This window comes from Bos indicus, chromosome 8, assembly GCF_029378745.1.
Source record: "Bos indicus isolate NIAB-ARS_2022 breed Sahiwal x Tharparkar chromosome 8, NIAB-ARS_B.indTharparkar_mat_pri_1.0, whole genome shotgun sequence".
Lineage (NCBI taxonomy): Eukaryota > Metazoa > Chordata > Mammalia > Artiodactyla > Bovidae > Bos > Bos indicus.
In genome coordinates, this window is record NC_091767.1 from 945104 (window position 1) to 970506 (window position 25403).

Consider the following 25403-nt stretch of genomic DNA (forward strand, 5'->3'; position numbering starts at 1 on the left):
TAACTCACACCTCAGTGTCGTTATTTCAAGTGGTACCTGCTTCCTTCCTGACCGCCAGCCAAGGTGGCCTCGTGAGGAGCTAGAGAGGGAAGCCGGCCCAGGGTCAGCGCTGGCAAGGCGTGTCCTTTCTGTGGAACTTGAAACCGCCGCCTGCTGCTTTCCTACGCGGTCAGTTCTGATGGGACCGCCGTGTCTGCACTGAGCAGACAACCTGGTGGTAATGGACACTTACTGACCTTTTTACCTCCTGAATAGACTTCTCCAAGTAAAGGCTATTTTGAAGATCAGTGTAAAAGAATTTTTAAGGAATCATGAATCTTGATTTAGAACACAGATCTGACTTTATTATTTTTATCAGTCTGAATTTATTTATATATCCTATTCATACCTTTAAATAAAATTAATCTGTTTACATAAAATCATGTTCAGCTCCAATAAAACTGTAAAAAGATTACTTTTTAAAATGCAATATTTAAAACATTTGAAATAATAAAAATAACATGAACCCAGTGATATTTAAAATTATCATGCTATTCTCACAAAAGAGATCAATGCAAAATAGGTATCATCTGATGTTTTCACTCAATTTGTGACATTTCTAATCTCAGACAAGTATTTTCATTCAAGACTAATGCTTTACCTGCTCCTTGTAAAGACACTGCCCTATTGCTGCATATTTACTAATGATTGTTCACAATTATTATTTTTCTAAAATTTCACATAAGAATCATTATTACATTCATTAATGCAAAAATTCTTAATTTTTAAAATGTCATTATTTCTTATGCTGTTTTTAAGAAGCCAGCTAATTGAGAGCTTTGAGGAATTAAAAACAAACAAACACAACCCAAGAAACAGCAGTCCCACACCCTAAGCTGATGGGGTCTACGGAGCTCCCAGCTGGACCAGGTACTAAGACCAAGGGTTAGCCACGCCGCCCGAGATTTCCACAGGGCACGTCAACCATCCACACCTGCTGCTCAGTCGCTCGGTCGTGTCCAGTTCTGGCCCGTGGACTGTGCCCACCAGGCTCCTCTGTCCAGCGTAGTCTGTTGTACCCAGCTGCTCACCCAGGAGCAGTGCCACCAAAGAAACCAGACTCCAGTCACGGCTGTGTCTAACTGTTCTCAACCTGAGTAACAGCTGACTATTCAGGGGACGGACAAAGGGCTACAGTGTTTAACTCCAGCGGGCTTGCTAGGGCACCTGCCGGGTGCCCTTCAAGTCCTCCTGCTTTGGTGTACTTGTTTAACTTGCACTTGGCCTGCCAGGTTCACTTCTAGAGTATTCGGCCCAATCCAGCTGAGAGAGTCAATTCCTAGGCAGGCTGATAAGAAGTCCAGGGGTCCCTGAGGAGAGAGGTCTGGGGTTCTCAAGGAGGAGGAAAGGACAAAAACTTTTTTTTCTTTACATTCTTTAGTCTTAGTCACATAAAACATTTTTTTCTTTAAGCCCGGAACTGATGATTACACAACAAACAACTCAGAGTTTAACTCTGTTCTAAGGATTATATAACAATGATGTATCCTGCTTGAGGACAGTTTTTCCTTCCTGAAAACCTCCTGAAAACCTTCTGACTAATCCTGATATCTTAAAATGTGTATTATGGGAGTGGCTCTGCTAGGATCTTTCTATTGTTAAATTCTAATTCTGTTATCCTAAAATGTAAATTATGGGAGTGGGTCTGGTAAAATTTTCACAAACCTGAGGAATTATTTTGATTTATTGTAATAATTAACTAAAAAGTATCTAACTCCCTTGCTAACACTAGTGAGGGGGGCACTCTCTGTCCCCCTTCTGATGTCTGTGTCAGAAGCTTTCTCAGTCCCTTTCCACTTTAATAAAACTCTGCTACACAAAAGCTCTTGAATGATCAACCCTGGTCCCTGGTCCCAAAGTTAAATCTTCTTCGGAGATCACCAATCCAACACCGTTCACCGTAAGCTATCACAACAAGTATCTAATGACAATCAGACTCGTAATTTTTCCTACTTGTGTAACAAAATGCATAAATTAAGATAACATCTGTTTTTATTAGCAAAATGTAGACAGCTGGCCCTCTGCATCCAGCTTCTACAGCCATGGCTTCAACCAACTATGGATAGAAAATATATTTTTTAAAGTTTTTAAATTTCTAAATATGTTTTTAAAAGCTCTAAAAATCAACTATTTACATAGCATTTACACTGCATTTCAATTATTCACACAGCATTTACACTGTGTTAGGTATTATATGTAATCTAAGAATGATTTAGATTCCGGCTTCCCTGGTGGCTCAGTGGTAAAGAATCCACCTGCCAAAGCAGGACACTGAGGAGACAAAGGTTCGATCCCTGGGTCAGGAAGATCCCTTGGAAAAGGAAATGGCAACCCACTCCAGTATTCTTGCTGGGAAAATTCCATGGACAGAGGAGCCTGGCCGGCTACAGTGTGAGGGGCTGCAAAGAGTGAGACACAACTTAGTGACTGAACAACAACGGAGATGATGGAAAGTACACAGAGGTTACACGCAGACACGAGGACACTGTTTTCGTAAGAGGCGGGAACATCTGAAGACCAGGGCTCCTGAAGGTGATCCCTGTGAGGAGGGACTGTACACTAACACCGCCCATGAGACCCGTGTCATTTGGAAAACGCAGCTGCTCTCCCACTGTTCTTTACAGACAGATTTGTATGAAGACAGAAATCAACACCTGTAGCATCAGCAGGTCTGATTAGCAAACACAGGAGTAACAGAGACTGCCCGTGACTCCAACAGCAGTGACAGGAGCCGGCTACATGGTGAGCTGCAGGCCGCCATCCACCACCAGGACGTGCCCTGTCACATACGGCGACTCTAGAAGAAATACGGCTGCCTGGGCCACGTCAAGGGCGTCTCCAAACCTTCCCAGAGGGATATTCTTCTTTAAAAGTTCTTCATTCAAGTCTTTTGTCATATCTGTGTGAATGAATCCTGAAAGAGAAATGTTTGCCTGTTTAGTTGAAAAACGTAGACACTAAGAAACACTTGCTCAATTAAAAACATTCACTGCTGGAAATTTAATCTGAGATTGTTAATAAACCTTGTTTTAGGAAACAGAATTTTGCTAATAATCAAACATTCAAGTCCTTATCTTTTATTCAGTTTAGTTCAATGAAGAGTTACTCAACACTAAAATATTTGACCACCAAATATTTGGTCCAACTCTTAGCACAATATAAGTGGATGGATATAAACATGAATAAGAATTCAGTTCCTCAATTCCATTCCTAAAGTTGAAGCTTCAATGCTTTGGCCACCTGATGCTAAGAGCTGACTCATTTGAAAAGACCCTGATGCTGGGAAAGATTGAAGGCAGGAGAAGAAGGGGACAAGAGAGGATGAGATGGTTGGATGGCATCACTGACTCAAAGGACATGAGTTTGAGTAAACTCCGGGAGTTGGTGATGGACAGGGAGGCCTGGCGTGCTGCAGTCTACGGGGTCACAGAGTCGGGTACAACTGAGTGATTAAACAAGAACAAACTCCTCAGAGAACCTGTAAGTCAGGGAGCCTAGCAGTGGCTGCCAGTCCAGAACTGGGGGCAGAGGCCAGGTTGTGAGGAAGGCAGCTGTCCCTGGCGCTGGCATCTGCTCCTGGACACGATGTTGGACAAGCAGAGTAGGAACCTGTCCCAAACCCAGGCACCGTTCTCTCACTGCCAGAAGCTTTTTTTTTTTTTTTTTCAAATAATAGACTTTATTTTCTAGAGCAGCTGCAGCTTTACAGAAAAACTGATCAGAAAGGTGAGGGAATCCCACACAAGCCCCTCCCACACTGCGTCCCCCAGGACCCCCAAGTATTAACGCCCTGCCTGAGGGTGCTGCATGACGGACCAAGAGTGCCGCGGAGGAAAGTCACGGCTCATGTCAGGGCTCAGCCGCTGGCTGTACAGCTGTTTGGTCTTGACAAATGCATCACCACGCATTCACCACTACATCATGGACAGCAGTTTAACTGCCCTAAGTCTCTAGCTGCAGCTTCTTAAAATTCATACATATCATCTCCCAAAGTCCAATAAAATTAAAAAACATGAAGGAATCAAACCAAAAGCATGAAGCTAGTCTCTAGGGAAACTAGTCCAGGCCCCTACCAAATTTCACTACTATTTTATGCTGCAGCTCGTGAACAACAGGGTCCTGAATTATAAATACATTCACAACCAGGGCACTGCACATAAACAGGCTCCCGGACTCTGTCACGTCTCAGAAGACCCGTGCAGGGGTATCAGTAGTCTGTAAACGCTCCACGCACCCACATTTGTGCCTGTACTGTTTCCCAACCTCTGCTCCCTCCTCGACCCCAGAGGACTATCTCCCAAAGCAATTTGCCATTTTATGAAGCTCTGGAAATTCTGCTTTACTGCTCGTTTACTACATATACATGTACAATGCCTTTCAAGCTGGGCTATAAAAATGAAAAACCCCAGTTGGTGCCACTGTGCGAAGACGACGTCATTGTGACTGCCACTGACCAGGCTGAGGCTTCGGTGGCTGCAAAGCCATCTCTCCTTCAGCCAGCAAGGGAACGGAGGGACAGGAGCTCAACTGAGGACACGGGTGCGGCTGCTGCACTTCACATCGGTGACAACATGCTTGGTACACTTCTTCCAGACAGGAATGCCTTAGGAACCAACAGTCTTACTCATAAAAGCAAGTGCATGGTTCTTGTCCAGTGAGGGTTTATATCTGTCGGCTCCCAAGGAAATGAACTTCCTTCACCCATTTTTGGCTAGCTATGTTGTTGTTGCCGTTTAGTTGCTCAGCCATGTCAGCCTCTCTCAGGACTGCATAGACTGTAGCCCACCAGGCGCCTCTGTCCATGGGATTCTCCAGGCAAGAATACTGGAGTGGGCTGCCATTCCTTTCTCCAGGGGATCTTCCCGACTCAGGGGTCAAACCCATGTCTCCTGCATTGGCAGGTGGATTCTTTACCACTGAGCCATCAGGGAAGCCCTGGCTAGCTACAGAGTATAAACAAACAGCATCTCACTTCCATATGGCTTGGTTACTATTTTAGCTTTGAACAGCTTGATCTAGAGATCTGACACTTAAGTAAGACACCAGGATGTCAGCCTCTCTCAGGCACCAGCACCACCACCTGCAGGATAAAGCTCCCTGCTTAGATGTCTGTCCTCTGACACAAGTTCCTAGGACCTAGAAAGAATTAAAATAATCCCAGACACTTCTTTAGGGAGATAAAATAAGACTGTCGCCAAAAGCTAGACCAAGACTTTCACCAGGGCAAGTGTGTGTGTCCTAACATTACGTCTGTGAAAATGCACAGGGAGGCGGCGTGACAAGCCGCTGCCCACCGAACAGCGCCGGAGAGCAGCGAAAGTCGTGTCCGCCGCGCGTCTGCCAAGCCTCTGCAGCACCTGCCAGCCAGCCTCGGCCCCAGTCATGAGCACAAAAGCGCCTCAACTGAAAAAGACACTGAGGGTCCCCGGAGAAATCCGTGACTGCCGTGCCATCTGTCCAAACGTCACACGCTTCAGTCCTCGGAGGTTCAGTCCCCCGTGACACGCACTCATGTGCGGGCAAAGTAAATCATGCACAAGCCGCAGTGTCAGCAGCTGAACCAGCAAAAGAGCAAGAACAACAGCGGAAGTGCCCCCTGGGAGGCAGAGGTCACAGGACGCCCGCGCACCCGTGAAGCACACCTCCGGCTTCTGCCTCAGGCGGCACAGTGCACAGCGGCCACAGCAGCCACACTTCTGCGGACAGACGGGAGGCGGGTGAGTGGCTGCGAAAGGCTGGGGAGACTGAAGGAAATGGGGACTCCCGAACGCTCGGGGCTCCAGGGTTTCTTTTGGGACGATGAAAATACGTGTTCTCAAGTGGACCGCAGTGATGATGGAACGACTGTGTGACTGCACTCAACTCAGTACATCAGACACTCTAAATGGGCGAATTACACTATGTCATTACACTGCCATAAACCTATTATTTAAGAAGTAAAACAGTTCTACATGTAGCAACATGGAATCAACTCCAGCAGAGATTGCTCTATGAGGAAAGCAAGGTACAGAACATTCTTACACATATGTGTTGTGAATGACACGTGCTGCTGCTACATGAGCAAACAAAGGCTGCTGCAATCGGCGCCACATCGCTGAGCCCTGAGGGCCTCCGGGCAGACACGGACAGGCTGCTGCCACTGCAGGCCATGCCCTGCGGGACCCCGCCCCAACACTGCGCCTGCAGGGGGCTCAGGATGGGAGCCCAGGACGCTGGCCCGGATGTTAGCCGAGCACATGTCAGAGGAGTGACTTCAGGGAGCCCAGACACTTGCATCTTCATACACAGAGGAGCACTAAATTCCTTAATTTGAGAGGTCTGGTTTTCTCTAGTAAATAGTAATCTTGTGATGTTCTGACAACCTGGCTTTCGTCACAAAAACTCCCATGTATCTTGGCTCTTTGCACCAGTCCCTCAGAGCTATCGCAGAGGCTGCCTCCTGGACAGAACACACACACACGTCAGTGGCTTACATATGAAATACAGAGAAAACTATACACACACACACACTTTACTGGCTTACATATGAAATACAGAGAAAACTACACATGCCACACACACACTTTACTGGATAATACATGAAATACAGAGAAAATTATACACATCACACACACACTTAACTGGCTTATAGATGAAATACAGAGAAAACTATACATATCACACACACACCTAACTGGCTTATAGATGAACTGCACAGAAAATGACACACACACCACACATACACTTTACTAGCTTGTAAGTGAAACACAGAGAAAACCCAGCTGCAGGGGTTGCCTCTGAGGAAGGCACTGGATGGCCAGAAGACAACCCACTTTTCACTTTAAGCTTCTTTGTACTTTTGAATTTTGTACTATGTGTTTTATTACCTATTGAAAATACAGTTTTAAAAGTAATGTATCCAAAATAGTTTCAATTTATCAAATATTCTGTTTCTCATGTTCAATAATAATCAGTAACATTTATCAACGACGGGAAATTTACAGCTACTGTAATACCAAAATTAGCAACTAACTTATCTTTTAAAAGTTAAAAATCATTAGGAAGCAAATGAGAGGCTAATCTATTAATTTGCTTGTTTTTGTTTTTTCTGATTCGCTTTTTAACTGATTTTTCCTTCATCGGAATCTCCATTTGAAGGTGACCAGGAAAACTAACATTAAAAATAAACATATTAAACAACCCAATCAAAAAGTGGAAAAAAAGACCTCAACAGACATTTCTCCCAAGAAGAAATACAGATGGCTAACAAACACATGAAAAGATGCTCAACATCACTCATTATTAGGGAAATGAAAACCAAAATCACAATGAGATACCACCTCACACCAGTCAGAATGATCATCATCAAAAAGTCTACAAACAATAAATGCTGGACAGCATGTGAAGAAAAGGGAGCCCTCTTGCACTGTTGGTGGGAATATAAACTGATAAAACCACTATGGAAGATGGTATGGAGATTCCTTAAAAAAACAGGAATAAAACCACCATATGACCCAGTAGTCCCACTCCTAGGCATATACCCTGAGGAAACCAAAACTGAAAAAGACACATGTAACCCAGTGTTCATGCAGCGCTACTTACCATAGCTAGAACATGGAAGCAACCTAGATGTCCACTGACAGATAAATGGATAAAGCTGTGGCACATATACACAATGGAGTATTACTCAGCCATAAAAAGGAACACATTTGAGTCAGTTCTGATGACTCAATGGATGAACTAAGAGCCTATTATTCAGAGTGAAGTAAGTCAGGAAAAGAAAGATAAATATCGTATACTTTGGAAGGAATGATGCTAAAGCTGAAACTCCAGTACTTTGGCCACCTCATGCGAAGAGTTAACTCATTGGAAAAGACTCTGATGCTGGGAGGGATTGGGGGCAGGAGGAGAAGGGGAAAACAGAGGATGAGATGGCTGGATGGCATCACGGACTTGATGGACGTGAGTCTGAGTGAACTCCGGGAGTTGGTGATGGACAGGGAGGCCTGGCGTGCTGCGATTCATGGGGTCGCAAAGAGTCGGACACGACTGAGCGACTGAACTGAACTGAACTGAATGCATATACACAGAATCTAGAAAGATAATACAGAAGAATTTATTTTCAGGGCAGCAATGGAGAAACAGACATAGAGAATAGACCTATGGGAAAGGCCGGAGGGGAGGAGAGGGTGAGATGTATGGAGAGAGTAAAGTGGAAACTTACATTACCATATGTAAAATAGATAGCCAATGGGAATTTGCTGTGTGACTCAGGGAACTCAAACAGAGGCTCTGTATCAACCTAGAGGGGTGGGATGGGAGGGAGGTTCAAGAGGGAGGGGATATATGTACACCCTATGGCTGGTTCATGTTACTGTGTGACAGAAAACAACAAACTTCTGAAAGCAGTTATCCTTCAATTAAAAAATAAATAAATTTAAAAAATATAAAAATATTAATTCTGATATTTCTCAGCTCTGTTCAAAGATCTGAAGAATCTGGTTGAAATCACTATCTAAAATTAACAAATAACCCATAGAATCAATTAGATGCTACCATTTCAGCTTGTACTTTGCTCCTGGTTGATGAAGCATATTCATACCAGGCTTATAGCATAGTCAATTTCATATATTATACTACAGCCAATATAATATAATAAAACTCACTCTACTCAATGTCCACATTTCTGGCAACAGGTTTTTTCTTTCCTGCAGTGTAAATTGCAGTGGAAAGTAATATCTCTAGAAAGGCTATACAAACACACTTCCCTAACACTCAAAAAATTTCCCTTTGGACACAACTGGATCCGCACTGTTTAGTCTGTTGCCTTAACAACTAATTGACTGACAAAATTAAGCATTCCTTCTCCAGCGTTTCCATAGCATCATGCGGGTACCTACTTTGCACTCATCACATGGCAGTGTAATTATCTGTTTACACGCCTGTCTTTCCCACTGCACTTACTTCCCTGTGACACAAACACCTTATTCGTGTTTATAATCTGGAGCGCTGCCAGCCCTGGCACACGGGACACACTCGGGGAGTCTGCTGAATGAGTTACTAGACGTGAGGCACACTTGCATCACGCTCCAAGCATGCAGCTCGCAGCTCACTGTGACCCACAGCTGACTCTCCATCACCCACACTGCTGCAATCCGCAAAGTGGGAAGCACGTAACAGAGCCCCCAACCCACAAACCATCTACTCTGCACATTAAAGTCAGCTCACACTAACACCCTGCTGGGCCGCACGAAGCACACACACACTCACCGCGCTGTCAGGACCACAGGGCCACTTCGGGATTACCTTAGAAAAAGAATGCGCCCATAGCGAGTCACTTCTCAGATGTTTACGGATACGGAGCCAGTGTCTGGCTGAACACTCAACGGGGACGCAGGCCACTCCTGACAGGTCCCTGCTGGTGGACAGCTCTGGGCCACACTGGGCAGAGCGGCCCAGGTCGCGCTCAGCCTGCTCACGAACCCCCAGCGCACCGGCCGCAGTGCCCTCGGCAAGCTGGGACAGAGGTCCCGTGGCAGCCGGCGGAAGTTCAGGAGGGTATCCGTCGTCTTTGAAAGCACAATAACCAAGCCTGCCGTCATACCAGCTCACGAGTGACAACGCAGATTTGCGTTTTAGCACCTTTTTATTAGTCTCAACTAATCCAGACAATATTTATAAACTAGTAATTTGTCAAAAGGCAAATAACGTAAAGGTAAAAGTTATAAAATGGGAAGATCCAGACAGTTTAGAAAAATCATATTATGAAAAACCCAAAAAGACGTAAAGTTTGTAACGATATAAAAGGAATCACACAGAGGCCCTTCACTCACTAAAGAAGCAACTACAGCTACAATCACTGTTAAAATCAACTACTTCAGAGTCAGTTTTCAAAAGAATTCTCCCTCCTGAGTCTGCGTAAAGTATCTTTTTTCCTTCAAATTCCTCTCCGTGTTGAAATTCTAATGTGAATATGGGGTAGCTCTCTGAGGCGCAGAGACACCCAGTGAAAGGCATCTTCTCCATTTTGAAAACAAACGTACGTGACCTGTGACATTAATACTTTCTTCTCTACAAACACTGGCTTTCTGGAGTACAGGCTGACCTCGTTTTAAGGGGCCTTGCAGACACTGCACTTTGGGGTTTTTACGAGTTGTGGGTTTGTGGTAACTCTGGATCAAGCAAGTCCATCAGTGACATTTTCCCAACAGCCTTTGCTCAGTTCATGACTCTGGGTCACATTTTGGTGATTCTTACAGTATTTCTGACTTTTCATTATTACTGTATTTGTTGTGGTATCTGTAATCAGTGACCATTGATGTCAGCACTACAGACTGACTTGCTGAAGGTTCAGATGATGGTTAGCATTTTTTAGCAATAAAGTATTTTTTAGTTTATTTTCAACTGGAGGATAATTGCTTTACAATGTTGTGTTGGTTTCTGCCGTTCAACAACGTGAATCAGCCACAGGTACAGATATAAACGCTCCCTCGAGATCCTGCCTCCCACCCACCCTCCCATCTCAACTCTCCAGGTTGTCAGAGCAGTGGGCCGAGCTCTGCGTGTTATACAGAAACTTCCCATTAGCCATCTATTTTACATACAGTAATACATGTTTCGACTTCCCTGGTGGCTCAGACGGCGAGGTCCGATGCTGTAAAGAGCGATATTGCATAGGAACCTGGAACGTTAGGCCCATGAATCAAGGCAAATTGGAAGTGATCAAACAGGAGATGGCAAGAGTGAACGTTGACATTCTAGGAAACAGAGAACTGAAATGGACTGGAATGGGTGAATTTGACTCAGATGACCATTATATCTACTACTGCGGGCAGGAATCCCTTAGAAGAAATGGAGTAGCCATCACAGTCAACAAAAGAGTCTGAGATGCAGTACTTGGATGCAATCTCAAAAACGACAGAATGATCTCTGTTCGTTTCCAAGGCAAACCATTCAATATCACGGTAATCCAAGCCTATGCCCCAACCAGTAACGCTGAAGAAGCTGAAGTTGAACGGTTCTATGAAGACCTACAAGACCTTTTAGAACTAACACCCAAAAAAGATGTCCTTTTCATTATAGGGGACTAGAATGCAAAAGTAGGAAGTCAAGAAACTCCTGGAGTAACAGGCAAAGTTGGCCTTGGAATACGGAATGAAGCAGGGCAAAGACTAATAGTGTTTTGCCAAGAGAAAGCACTGGTCATAGCAAGCACCCTCTTCCAACAACACAAGAGAAGACTCTACACATGGACATTACCAGATGGTCAACACCGAAATCAGACTGATTATATTCTCTGCAGACAAAGATGGAGAAGCTCTATACAGTCAGCAAGAAAAAGACCAGGAGCTGACTGTGGCTCAGATCATGAACTCCTTATTGCCAAACTCTATATTCTCTGCAGACAAAGATGGAGAAGCTCTATACAGTCAGCAAAAAAAAGACCAAGAGCTGACTGTGGCTCAGATCATGAACTCCTTATTGCCAAATTCAGACTGAAATTGAAGAAAATAAGGAAAACCACTAGACCATTCGGCTATGACCTAAATCAAATCCCTTATGATTATACAGTGGAAGTGAGAAATAGATTTAAGGGACTAGATCTGATAGAGTGCCTGATGAACTATGGACGGAGGTTCATGACATTGTACAGGACACAGGGATCAAGACCATCCCCAAGAAAAAGAAATGCAAAAAAGCAAAATGGCTGTCTGAGGAGGCCTTACAAATAACTGTGAAAACAAGAGAAGCAAAAAGCAAAAGAGAAAAGGAAAGATATAAGCATCTGAATGCAGAGTTCCAAAGAATAGCAAGGAGAGATAAGAAAGCCTTCCTCAGCGATCAATGCAAAGAAATAGAGGAAAACAACAGAATGGGAAAGACTAGAGATCTCTTCAAGAAAATCAGATGCCTGACTTCAGGCTCTACTACAAAGCCGTAGTCATCAAGACAGTATGGTACTGGCACAAAGACAGAAATATAGATCAGTGGAACAAAATAGAAAGCCCAGAGATAAACCCTCGCACCTATGGACACCTTATCTTTGACAAAGGAGGCAAGAATATACAATGGAGAAAAGACAATCTCTTTAACAAGTGGTGCTGGGAAAACTGGTCAACCACTTGTAAAAGAATTAAACTACAACACTTTCTAACACCATACACAAAAATAAACTCAAAATGGATTAAAGATCTAAACATAAGACCAGAAACTATAAAACTCTCAGAGAACATAGGCAAAACACTCTCCAACATAAACCACAGCAGGATCCTCTATGACCCACCTCCCAGAATATTGGAAATAAAAGCAAAAATACACAAATGAGATCTAATTAAAATTAAAAGCTTCTGCACAACAAAAGAAACTATAAGCAAGGTGAAAAGACAGCCTTCAGAATGGGAGAAAATAATAGCAAATGAAGCAACTAACAAACAACTAATCTCAAAAATATACAAGCAACTCCTGCAGCTCCAGAAAAATAAACAACCCAATCAAAAAATGGGCCAAAGAACTAAACAGACATTTCTCCAAAGAAGACCTACAGATAGCTAACAAACACATGAAAAGATGCTCAAGACCACTCATTATCAGAGAAATGCAAATCAAAACCACAACGAGGTACCATTTCACGCCAGTCAGAATGGCTGTGATCCAAAAGTCTACAAGCAATAAATGCTGGAGAGGGTGTGGAGAAAAGGGAATGCAAACTAGTATAGCCACTATGGAGAACAGTGTGGAGATTCCCTAAAAAACTGGAAATAGAACTGCCATACGACCCAGCAATCCCACTGCTGGACATACACACCGAGGAAACCAGAAGTGAAAGAGACACGTGTACCCCAATGTTCATCGCAGCACTGTTTATAATAGCCAGGACATGGAAGCAACCTAGATGTCCATCAGCAGATGAATGGATAAGAAAGCAGTGGTACATATACACAATGGAGTATTACTCCGCCATTAAAAAGAGTACATTTGAATCAGTTCTAATGAGGTGGGTGAAACTGGAACCTATTATACAGAGTGAAGTAAGCCAGAAGGAAAAACACCAATACAGTATACTAACGCATATATATGGAATTTAGAAAGATGGTAACGACAATCCTGTATGTGAGACAGCAAAAGAGATACTGATATATAGAACAGTCTTTTGGACTCTCTGGGAGAGCAGGGTGGGTGGGATGATTTGGGAGAATGGCATTGAAACATGTAGAATATCGTATGTGAAACGAATCGCCAGTCCAGGTTCGATGCAGGATACAGGAAGCTTGGGGCTGGTGCACTGGGATGACCCAGAGGGATGGTACGGGGAGGGAGGTGGGAGGCGGGTTCAGGATGGGGAGCACGTGTACACCCGTGGTGGATTCATGTTGATGTATGGCAAAACCAATACAATATTGTAAAGTAAAATAAATAAATAAACAAAAAACTGAAAAAAAAAATTGGCAAAAAAAAAAAAAAGAAAATCAGAGATACCAAGGGAACATTTCATGCAAAGATGGGCTCGATAAAGGACAGAAATGGTATGGACCTAACAGAAGCAGAAGATATTAAGAAGAGGTGGCAAGAATACACAGAAGAACTATACAAAAAAGATCTTCACAACCCAGATAATCACGATGGTGTGATCATTCACCTAGAGCCAGACATCCTGGAATGCGAAGTCAAGTGGGCCTTAGGAAGCATCACTACAAACAAAGCTAGTGGAAGTGGAATTGAGCTATTTCAGTTGAGCTATTTCAAATCCTAAAAGATGATGCTGTGAAAGTGCTGCACTCAATATGCCAGCAAATTTGGAAAACTCAACAGTGGCCACAGGATTGGAAAAAGTCAGTTTTCATTCCAATCCCAAAGAAAAGCAATGCCAAAGAATGCTCAAACTACCGCACAATTGCACTCATCTCACATGCTAGCAAAGTAATGCTCAAAATTCTCCAAGCCAGGCTTCAACAGTACATGAACCATTAATTTCCAGATGTTCAAGCTGGACTTTAAAAAGGCAGATGAACCAGAGATCATATTGCCAACATCCGCTGGATCACTGAAAAAGCAAGAGTTCCAGAAAAACACCTACTTCTGCTTTATTAACTATGCCAAAGCCTTTGACTGTGTGGATCACAATAAACTGTGGAAAATTCTGAAAGAGATGGGAATACCAGACCCTGACCTGCCTCTTGAGAAACCTGTATGCAGGTCAAGAAGAACAGTTAGAACTGGACATGGAACAACAGACTAGTTCCAAATCAGGAAAGGAGTACATCAAGGCTGTATATTGTCACCCTGCTTATTTAACTTATATGCAGAGTACATCATACAAAATGCTGGGCAGCCCTGATCCTAGCCAAGTGCTAGAGGCATGACATTGTAAGACAGGCACTGACTTGGAAGGGAGAAGACCATTAGCTTCTGTGAGTCCAGTTAAATCCATAATATTTTCATATTGTCCTTTTCCACTGGCTTAAATCTTTACTTGCAATTATATGTTCCTTTGAGGAAAAAAATGGGCATTGTTTGTACCTTCAAATATGAGGCAGGAAATAGATTCCAATTTCTTCTTTTTTTTAATGATCATCTTTCTCAAAAGAAACCACATCACAGTAAGCACTGCAGGGGCAACATGCTTCTGCAGCAGCATTCCAGTCCTTGGGGTGGATCCTCCTGCCAGGCCCGCATTCTTTCCACAGTCTGGCAGCCTGGCTGCTGGGGGCCATGGGGGGAGGGCTGGGAGCCGGGCTTTTCAGGCTCACTCTCATCCTCAGAGGTACAAGCTGGATTTAGAAAAGGCAGAGGAACCAGAGATCAAACTGCCAACATCCGTTGGATCATAGAAAAGAGAATTCCAGAAAAAACATCTACTTCTGCTTCATTGACTATGCTAAAGCCTTTGACTGTGTGGATCACATAAACTGTGGAAATTTCTTAGAGATGGGAATACTAGACCACCTGACCTGCCTCCTGCAAAACCTGTTTGCAGTTTAAGAAGCCACAGTTAGAACTGGACGTGGACAACAGACATGAACAATGGACTGGTTCAAAATTGGGAAAGGAGTACATCAAGACTGTGTATTGTCATCCTGCTGATTTAACTTACACACAGCGTACATCATGCCAAACGCTGGGCTGGATGAAGCACAAGCTGGAATCAAGATTGCCAGGAGAAATATCAATAACCTCAGATACATAGATGATACCACCCTTAAGGCAGAAAGTGAAGAGGAACTAAAGAGCCTCTTGATGAAGGTAAAAGAGGAGAGTGAAAAAGCTGGCTTAAAAAAAGTTGGCTGAAAACTCAACATTCAAAAAACAAAGATCATGGCATCCAGTCCCATCATTTCATGGCAAATAGAAGGGGAACCAATGGAAACAGTGACAAGCTTTATTTTCTTGGGCTCCAGAATCACTGTGGATGGTGACTGCAGCCATGAAATCAAAAGATGCTTGTTCCTTGGAAGAAAAACTATGACAAACCTAGACAGCATATTAAAAAGCAGAGACATCACTTTGCTGACAAAGGTTTGTCTAGTCAAAGCTATGACTTTTCCAGTAGTCATGTTGGATGTGAGAGCTGGACAATATAAAGAAGGCTGAGCATCAAAGAACTGATACTTTCAAACTGTGGTGCTAGAGAAGACTCTTGAAAGTCCACTGGACTGTAAGGAGATGATACAAGTCAATCCTAAAGGAAATCAATCGTGAATATTCATTGGAAGGACTGATGCTGAAGTTGAAGCTCCAATACTTTGGCCACCTGATATGAAGAACCGACTCACTGGAAAAGACCCTGATGCTGGAAAAGATTGAAGGTGGGAGGAGAAGGGGACAACAGAGGAGGAAATGGTTGGATGGCATCACCAGTGTGATGGACATGGGTTTATCTAGGCTCCGGGAGTTGGTGATGGACAGGGAAGCCTGGCATGCTGTAGTCCATGGGGATCACAAAGAGTCGGAACTACTAAACAACTGAACTGATATGTACCTCAGCTTCTTTATCCATTCAGATGTTGATTCACATCTAGGTTGCTTCCATGTCCTAGCTCCTGTAAATAGTGCTACAGTGAACACTGGGGTACGTGTGTCTTACTGAGCAATGTGGCGTGTATTTTCACGTGTTTATTGCTCATCTGGATGTCTTCTTTGCAGAAATGTCTGTTTAGGTCTTCTGCTCATTTTTTGATTGGGTTGTTTGTTTTTCCCATATTGAGCTGCATGAACTGCTTATATATTTTAGAGATTAATTCTTTGTCAGTTGTTTGCAATTATTTTCTCCCATTCTGAGGGTTGCCTTTCCATCTTATTTATAGTGTCTTTTGCTGTGCAAAAGCTTTCAAGTTTAATTAGGTCCCACTTGCTTTTTTTTTTTTAATTTCCATTACTTTAGGAGATGGGTCAAAGAGGATCTTGTGGTATTTTTAAATTAAAGTATGAACATTGGTTTTTTAGATGCAGTGTTACTGCACATTTAATAGACTACAGTATAGTATAAACATAATTTTTATATGCACTGAGAAACAAGGTTTGCTGATTGCTTTACCGTGATACAAGCTCTACTGTGGTGTCTGGAACCAAACCCGCAGTCTCTCGGGTTATCAGTAAGTCAGTTACTGCAGGCAATGATGTCATGAAATGTGCAAAGGACATCACCAAGGCAGCCTTGTTGGATTACCTCCTCTGATTCGTCCTGTTATGAAAAGCACACTGTATGACAGTGCTATTCAGATATTTTAAATATAAAGACGTGTTATTTCTTTAATCTAGATGCAGGGACTATGTTAGGGAATGGATGCATTGTTTGAAGTTCTGCTTTGACAAACTGACAACGTCTAAATTAGCAAACACTGTATCCTCATGAGCAGCAAACAGATAACACATCCCCAAAGAGGACAAAGACAATTAAAATGCAAACAGTTCTGCCAAGGGGTACAACTTGGGCTCAACTGCAGTATATACGTCACCAATACGCCTCATCCCACTTACCTGACATTCATACATTCAGTTCTTGAGAGTTCCAAGTTATGCCTGACTTTTAAATGGGGACTTTCTCGTGTCCAGCACAGATACAGCATGCCTGGCCTGAGTCTTGGCCCCCAGCCCCATCAGACAGAGTTCAACACCCCCCACCACCATGCTCCATGTTCTTTGTGGGGTCCCGGCTCCTGTCCCCAACCCCCTGAGAAGTGCTTACAGACACAAGACCGGTCTTTGCTATTATTTTATAAAACCATGCTGCTAAGTCGCTTCAGTCATGTCCGACTCTGTGCGACCCCAGAGATGGCAGTCCACCAGGCTCCCCCGTCCCTGGGATTCTCCAGGCAAGAACACTGGAGTGGGTTGCCATTTCCTTCTCCAATGCACGAAAGCGAAAAGTGAAAGTGAAGTCACTCAGTCGTGTTTGACTTAGCGACCCCATGGTCTGCAGCCTACCAGGCTCCTCTGTCCCTGGGATTTTCCAGGCAAGAGTACTGGAGTGGGTTGCCATTGCCTTCTCCATTTATAAAACCATAGATTCACATAAATTAAAAGAAAAAAGTTTCCACTCACCTGGTGCAACTACATTCACTCTAATTTTCTTTTTTGCTACTTCTTTGGCAAGAGCACGTGAAAATCCGACTAATCCTCCTTTACTGGCACTGTATACAGACTGGCCGGAATTGCCTTTTAAACCAACAACACTTCCTAGAAAAAGAAATGAGAGCAAATTCAAACTACATTCATAGGGTTATTATTCTGCACGTTCAGATAGTCTATAGTAAACAAACAAGGTACAAACCCTTACCTCGTCTTTTGCTAAAATGAGGAATTCTAACCATTGTCATTTGAGTAGCAAGACTTAGAGTCTGCTCAGAAACAGGAGCCGAAAGAAGCTCATGTAGAACCCGGAGGACTAGGCAGGGGCTGAGAACTGATCTACTAAATGACAGCACTCATGCTCATCTCTGAGGAGGTGGAGCATGATAAAAAGCCTACAGAGTTTATAGAGGCTTCCAGGAGGAAGAGGTTAAAACCAGAACAGACAAGCCAGGTAAAGACTGATTTTATGACATTGCATGAAGTTTTTATTTCCAGCTAAAAAACAGTTCATTTGAAGATAAATTTTACTAAATTTCAACTACTGTTGATTAAATTAACAAAGCTTCTACTGTAAACTTTTTGTAAAATTGTAATTTAGTTACTTTCAGAGATGTATCAACTTGTACTGCCTAGTTAAAGATTCTTGGGTGGCTCAATTATATGAATATGAAAGAATAACTTATAACCCAAGTATCAACTGTATGCAAATAAATTCTTGGAGAACAGAAATTGGGGAAGTCATTTTCTGCATCAATGACCTGTATATGTAATGTAGAGTAAGGGAGTTAGAGAAGGCGAGGTTCAGAAAAAGAACCAGACTGGCACTTTACAAGAACAGATCACCTTTAATGAGGCGAAAAGGGGCAGCATTCCGATTAGTGAGCTGCTGCACTAACCCAAGAAAAGAGTAAGTATATATAGGCATGTATGTGGAAATCTACTGTCTTAAGGAGACCTATTCTTCTCCAAGGTTGTTCAGAGTAGTTATCTCTTAAATGGCTGGGGCAAAGAATTCTGGAGATCGGCCAGAGGCTGGACTGGCTAGGAGCTGGTCATAATCAACCTTGATGTCCACTTTTTTCTTTGGGTGAGAGAGTTCTTTGTTTTGCATAGAATGGTGGGGAGGACCTGTGTTGGGGGCCAGAGTGAGGTACTCCGTCCGAGACAAAGGTCATGAGGAAGGAGGCTCGACATATGCAAAGGCGGGATCGAGCCTCAGGAGTCCCCCTGGAACTCCTCGAGCATCTACCCCCATAACCAGAGCCTGCCTACTTTACTACTTTGTGCTCTCACCTACACATCTGACTTTACGGGGGGCTGTCCCCCACCACCTCTTTCGGAGAAGGAGTTAACCTAGAGCTCCAGTTAATAATAATTCCTGGGCGTGATAAGAGTGTTTTAACCTACAAACTCCTCTGAAGGTTCTCTAGCCTGCCTGACAGGCTTGTCCGGCCACATGTGATTGCTCACAGCCTCCCAACCGTGAGAGGCACGAGATGCTTTAAACCTTCTAAAAACAGGTTCCTTAGAAAAGTTAGAAAACTATTAGTATAAGTATAATGGGCTGATTAGAAATTGTATTGGTGAAGGGTTTTTCATTTGTTGAGCCAATGTTTGTTGCTAAGTCTCCACATCCCCTGCCCTTACACACATTAATGAATATATAGAAGAAATAAGTATTAACCTTTGATACTAATCACGTTAGACCTTAGGCTAAGTAAATTCTTTCCTTAACTAAAACCCACTACACCGTCACCCTATAGGAATGTAACTTTATTTGGGTGGTGTCTGTTTTAAGAATAATCACCCCTGGAGAAATAAGTGTCCTGGTTGACTGACCGTTGTCACAAGGAGAGGGTCGTAAATTGTCAGCAGGCCCCCCCTGGCCAGAAGATGATGTAACACCCCTAAGACCTCTGTATACATTTGTGTGAAGCACCTGACTTTGATAAAAGTCAGGACTGCTGTCCCCACGTGACTTTTGCATAACATCTCAGTGTATAAAAGTAGACCATGGAAAATAAAGAATTGGGATCAGTTTCTAGAAATACTGGTCTCCCCATGTCGCTCTCTCTCTCACTCTGGCTGAGTCTCCATCTGGAGCGCGGAACCCACCATGCTTACTAATTATGCCTGGGCTTCTAAGATCCGACCGGGGAGGCCTCAGTGTGTCCTCTCCTTCGGGAGAACAGAAGGACGCCTGCGGCCTACGTAAGTGGTGCAAACCTCTTGTCTTGAAGTTTTATTGGTCTCCCGCGTAAACCAAGCTACTCAGCCTCTTTTCTCCACTGAATTTTCCTACTGAGCTATCCTTATTCTATTACTCTTTATATCCTTAATTAACGTTTAATTAAGCAGTTGTTTCCTGATCTTCGCCTACGCCGTCTCTCCTTCCAATACCCTGGATCAGCCGGGGCTGATCCCCGGCAGACCTGGAAGGGAGTTTGAACTCCAGGCTATTTTGAGCCATGTAACTTTCCTTCAGGTAATATAAAAAGTAACCAAGAACCTCAAAAAAGAAGGAATGATGCTAAAGCTGAAACTCCAGCACTTTGGCCACCTCATGCGAAGAGTTGACTCATTGGAAAAGACTCTGATGCTGGGAGGGATTGGGGGCAGGAGGAGAAGGGGACAACAGAGGATGAGATGGCTGGATGGCATCACTGACTCGATGGACGTGAGTCTGAGTGAACTCCGGGAGTTGGTGATGGACAGGGAGGCCTGGCGTGCTGTCATTCATGGGGTCGCAGAGTCGGACACGACTGAGCGACTGAACTGAATTTTAGAGAGAGAGAAAAAAAAAAACTCCAAATACTTATCATCAGCAAGTCCAAGAATAAAATATTGATCCACACTAGGTGTTACATGTTAGTTAATGACAAAGGAACAGAAAGGAGTGCAGAGAGAGTGAGAAAAGACACTCTGATCAGACAGAGGAAATGCAGGTGGGGTTTGGGGGAGGAAGAGAAACAAAGAGAAACACAAAAAAGAAAAATAAAGACTTGGAGGCAAGGCTGAGCAGGAGGCTTGAGCAGCTGTGGTTCCACCACACACAGCTGTTCCTCTGCAAAGGGCTAACTTCTGAAATACCAACGTCCTTTCCAGAAATTTACAGTAACCTCTTTGGTCATAGAGACCCCTAGAGACCCCTAACTTATTTTCAGTAGTCTATTTTATTGACTTACAGCACAAGTCTAAAAGTCTGCATGTAAGCAAAAGGCTGATAGGGGGTTTGTTTTGTGCATGTCTAAAGAGGGGATGTTTCAGAGTTGAACAAATACCCCCCTTTACCAGGAGAGATGTGCATGGTAGTATACCAGCTTACAAGAACCCAGATCATTACCTGGCTATGTCAGATAGCAAAAGTCAGCTCAGTTACTAATCTTTCAGAAGAAAATTGACCTCTCATATTTTTAAGGGTAAATATCCAAAAGGTTCTAATTCTTATTAGCACAATATTCTTTCCTTTGGTCAATTTCAAAAAGGAAGCACTCTGTATTCTGGCTTGGAAAAACACTTCCTGTTTTAGAGTAGGGTCACTTACTCTAAGGAGCAGCATCCCTTTTTTATGGCCTATAAGGTATCACCACTTAAATGGGAGACGGCAGGCATGCTGCTATTCTCAAATTACCACATTGAAACAAAATCTCAAGTCACTCTGCATTTTAAAGTCTACAGGCAAACACTCCACTCTGCCCTATGGGGCCGGTGAACTGAAGCCCAGGAGTTACTTAACATCCATTCTAAACACTGAAAAGGTTATTCTCTTAAGAAAACCTCCTCTTAGACCTCTGTGCTGGATTTGCTAGTGACGCACACAGCTGCTGCAGAAGTCATTTTTTAGCCCTCACCAACTACAAGTTTTTCATTCCTTGATCACATTTTGAAAATTTGGTTTCATGTAAGAATCAGGATGTCCAATTTTTCTTAAATGTGCAAAAGAGCTGGTCAAACTGAACCACATTTGTGCATAGCAACGACCTGCTGGATCGGAGCTATTCCACACAGCCTCTGGACTCCAAAGCTGGGGGCCTCAGATCAGGTATCTCCAGGTGTGTGCTGTCACCTCCCCAGTCCCTGGTGGTGTCACTCCATAACACCTGCTTGACCGCTAGAAGGATGTGAATTGGTGATTCCTGTTTCACCTATTAATCAGTTAATAAAATCCTTTTTCCATGGGTAATAAAGACACATTCTGTCCAAGTTTCACAGGTAAATAAACTCCAAATCAGCTGATTAAATTTCTGTGGTGCCATGAGATAATACTATACACGCAGAGGTAAAGACTCACCTACATTCACAATGGACCCTCTCTGCTGTTTAATCATTGTCTTCAGGGCAGCTCTACAGGTCAGCATGGAGCCCAGGAGGTTAGTATGGAGCTGAGAGAGCATATCTTCAGTATTTGTCCTTACTAAGAGGTTATCCCTACGAAAAAAGCAAAATCAAACCAAAACAATCCCGTGTGATTTAAAAATGGGGCAAGACAAATTAAAAAGTCAAGAAATAGATAATATTTTTTTTCTAAAAGTAGAATATAAGAAGAGCTTTGCCTCTGAGTTAGCCCATTTTAAACTTGATCTGTGAGGAAACATATATAGTCACAACAGTGGTAACCCAGGAAGTACTAACTGGGAAGAAAACAAGAGAGTCATTTGGTTTCTGGTAAAATTCTTTAGCTCAATATGGGTGTTGATTACAATGTTGAAACTAAACTGTACCCTTAATACGTGCACTTCCCAGACATCATATTATACCTGTACCACACACACATATAACTATTCCAATAGCACACGTTTAGTTTAAAAAGGTTTTTTTCCTCTGTAATAAAATAACATTTTGACACGCAAAAAAACTAAACGAAACCCTTATTATAATCTCAATATAAAACAATGAAAAAAGTGTGCAGCTTGACAGACCAAATTTTAAAATACATAACTTTTCTTCCAATTAGAAGTAAAACAAGTTAATATACTAACTCATATTAATCAAAAGAAAATTAGGACGAAAAAAAATTAGAAATGTACTTAAGTTTGTGACCAACCTGTTAATTCCAGCTGCATTTACCAAGAAATTAACGCGACCTAAATTTTTCTCTATCTCTTCAAATGTATTTTGAACATCATGTTCTTTGGCAACATCACAGCTCAATGCCAAATGGTCTCCTACACAACAAAATTAAATTAGAATTACTAATAAAGTATACCTTGGCTGTAAAAATGATTCAGTACACATTCATCAAACACCTACTATGAGCTAGTGTCAGTGAAGTCGCTCAGTCGTGTCCGACTCTTTGCGACCCCATGGACTGTAGCCTACGAGGCTCCTCTGTCCATGGGATTTTCCAGGCAATAGTACTGGAGTGGGTTGCCATTTCCTTCTCCAGGGGATCTTCCCGACCCAGGGATCGAACCTGGGTCTCCCACATTGTAGACAAGACGCTTTACCGTCTGAGCCACCAGGGAAGTCCTATGAACTAGTGTAGTAGTGTCAATTACTCAGTTATGTCCCACTCAGTAGGGTCTGACTCTTTGCAACCTTTTGGGCTGTAGCCCACCAGGCTACTCTGTCCATGGAACTCTCCAGGTAAAAATACTGGAGTGGGTAGCCATTTCCCTTCTCCAGGTGATCTTCCCAACCCAGGGATCCAAACTGGGTCTTCCTGCATTGCAGAGGGATTCTTCACCATCTGAGCCATGGAAGCCTTAGATCTGTTCTATCCAGAACTTGAGATAAAGGATGATTAAGTCCCAGAGTCCTGATCTCATGGAGTTCAGTCTAAGAAACTGGATGGAGGAAGGTGGGGAACAAGCAGAAGCAAAGTAATGCAACAGAATGTAAACCTTAAAACACTTTTTTAATCAACAAAGGTCAGGGAGCACCTTTCTCATGTTCATAGCACTTTGTATGAGTCACCTACCAATATTTACAGTTTGACACTGACCCTATGCCATTTAATTCAGCAGTTCTCTCAGTTTTATATTCCTATTTTGTAAACTTGAGACATTCCCAGTGGCTTAGCAGTAAAGAATCTGCCTGCAATACAGGAGACACAAGAGACACGAGTTCAATCCCAGGGTTGGGAATATCCCCTGGAGAAGGAAATGGCATCCCACTCCAGTATTCTTGCCTGGAAAATTCCATGGACAGGGGAGCCTGGTGCGGCTACTGACCATGGGGTTGCAAAGAGTGGGACACGACTGAACACGCTTGCATATATAAGCTTAATGTCTAATTCAGTTACATTCTTGTCGAACTGGTTTCTTGGCTTTGAAATAAACTCTAGGGTTTTTCTGTTTAACTATAACACAATCTTATATGGCCATTACTATAGCGTGACTATTAGAAAAGATGAAACAAAGCAGGAAGCTGTTTTTTAAAATGCTCAAATCATGAAAAAAATTTTACTAAAAACTGTTACCTGTTTTTTTAAAGTCCACTTTCTGGAAATGTTTAAATTTTAAAAAAAGAAAATTAAACTTCAAAGAAAGCACTCTTTATTCACCATTATACCACTTAACACTCTGCCATTTTTTTTTTTTTTTTTAAGGTAAACAATTCTTTTCTGGCTAACCTTGCGTGGTACATTAACACTAAAATTACCTTCTTAAACCTCTGGAGACTTATGTGAAGTCGGGGCGACGATGCGTAAAGGTGCCCCGACAGTGGACGAGGTGCCCCTGAGCCCAGCCCTCCTAACTCTAGCTGCGAGCTCGATCCTTCACAGCACCCCGTCTCACTACCAGCCAGAGACTGAAATTCGCACAGCAACTGTGAATCCATTCCTAATACAGGGGGGGGATGAAATTTAAGCGGAATCTGCCGAACAATCTCACTGTCCCTTGGTGAAGGTCATCAGGGCATAAGAGTGCTTCAACGCTGTGGACACCGGGAGGCGAGCCCACGCACATCCCGTACTAGTGCAGCCGCCAGCGGCCCGAGGCGGCACTCCCTGCGCATGCGCACACGCGCGGGCCTCCTCCCAAGACCCGAGCACGCCTGTGCCGCCCCTCGCCCAGCATGGCGGGGAGAGCGCCCAAGACGGCTTCTTGTACCTACACTGGCCGCGCGAAGAGGGGGTGCGACCCCGGTCGGTACCCACCGCCGAGGTCCCCGGCCGCGGCTCTGGCCCCCTCCAGATTCCGGGCGACGATGGCCAGTCGATAGCCTCTCTGGGCCATCAGGCGGGCCACCGCCCTGCCGATGCCCCGGGAGCCTCCGAACACGGCGCACACCTTGTCCATCTGGGACGCGGAGCCGCAGGCCCGGGGGAAGAGGCTACAAGAGACGGCCCTTCCCAACGGCCTCGTAAATTCACACACCGCGGCGCGCTCAAACTGAATCGCGGGCCTACGGCTGCCGCCGCCGGATTGGAACCAGTGCGGGCCCAGAAACCCAGAGCGCCGCGACCGCTAGTCACGTTGGCGCGTCGACGTCAGCGCGCACGTGCTCCGGGCGGCGCGCCCCCGGCGGATGCCAGCGTGGGCCGGCGGGACAGTACAAGGGCCACACTGCACGCTGGGACTTGTAGTCTTGGTGCAGGCGGGAGGGCGTGGGGCCGTGTTGGGAGAGAAGGGCTCCAGGCTCGGGGGGGGGGGGCGAGGGGGGCTGCCCTGTAGGAAGTGGGCCTTGGGCATCGGGTTACTGGATTCTAGATGTTATGGGTTAAATCAAGGTCGTGCCGACAGGGACTCGGGCATGAGGACCCCGGATATATGCTCCAGGTTGTGTTTGGCTGAGACCCAAAGGAGTGGCACGTGGGTCAGACTCCCAGCAGACCCCAGTCCTCCTGCTGTGGAATTTGATTCCTGTGCCTG

General features: G+C 43.9%; 1 protein-coding gene across 1 annotated transcript; it reads right to left on the reverse strand.

Moving 5' to 3' along the window:
• Positions 1-318: 318 nt before the first annotated feature.
• On the reverse strand, positions 319-25019 carry CBR4 (carbonyl reductase 4). Its single transcript, XM_019965750.2, has 5 exons — positions 24689-25019; positions 22631-22751; positions 21878-22014; positions 17557-17691; positions 319-2953 (listed from the first exon to the last, which is right to left on the reverse strand). Exons 1-5 carry the CDS (start codon positions 24828-24830, stop codon positions 2775-2777), a joined length of 714 nt encoding a protein of 237 aa, XP_019821309.2. The 5' UTR covers positions 24831-25019; the 3' UTR covers positions 319-2774.
• Between the last annotated feature and the right edge of the window lie 384 nt (positions 25020-25403).

Bases quoted from the DNA above. Each gene is read 5' to 3' on its own strand.
- CBR4 (XM_019965750.2), bottom strand. From the start codon at position 24,830: ATGGACAAGGTGTGCGCCGTGTTCGGAGGCTCCCGGGGCATCGGCAGG. The intron at 22,752-24,688 runs GTGGGTACCGAC...TTTGTTGTGTAG, and splicing joins CGCGGCCGGGGACCTCGGCG to GAGACCATTTGGCATTGAGC. The intron at 17,692-21,877 runs GTGAGTCTTTAC...TTCTTTTTCTAG, and splicing joins AGGGTCCATTGTGAATGTAG to GAAGTGTTGTTGGTTTAAAA.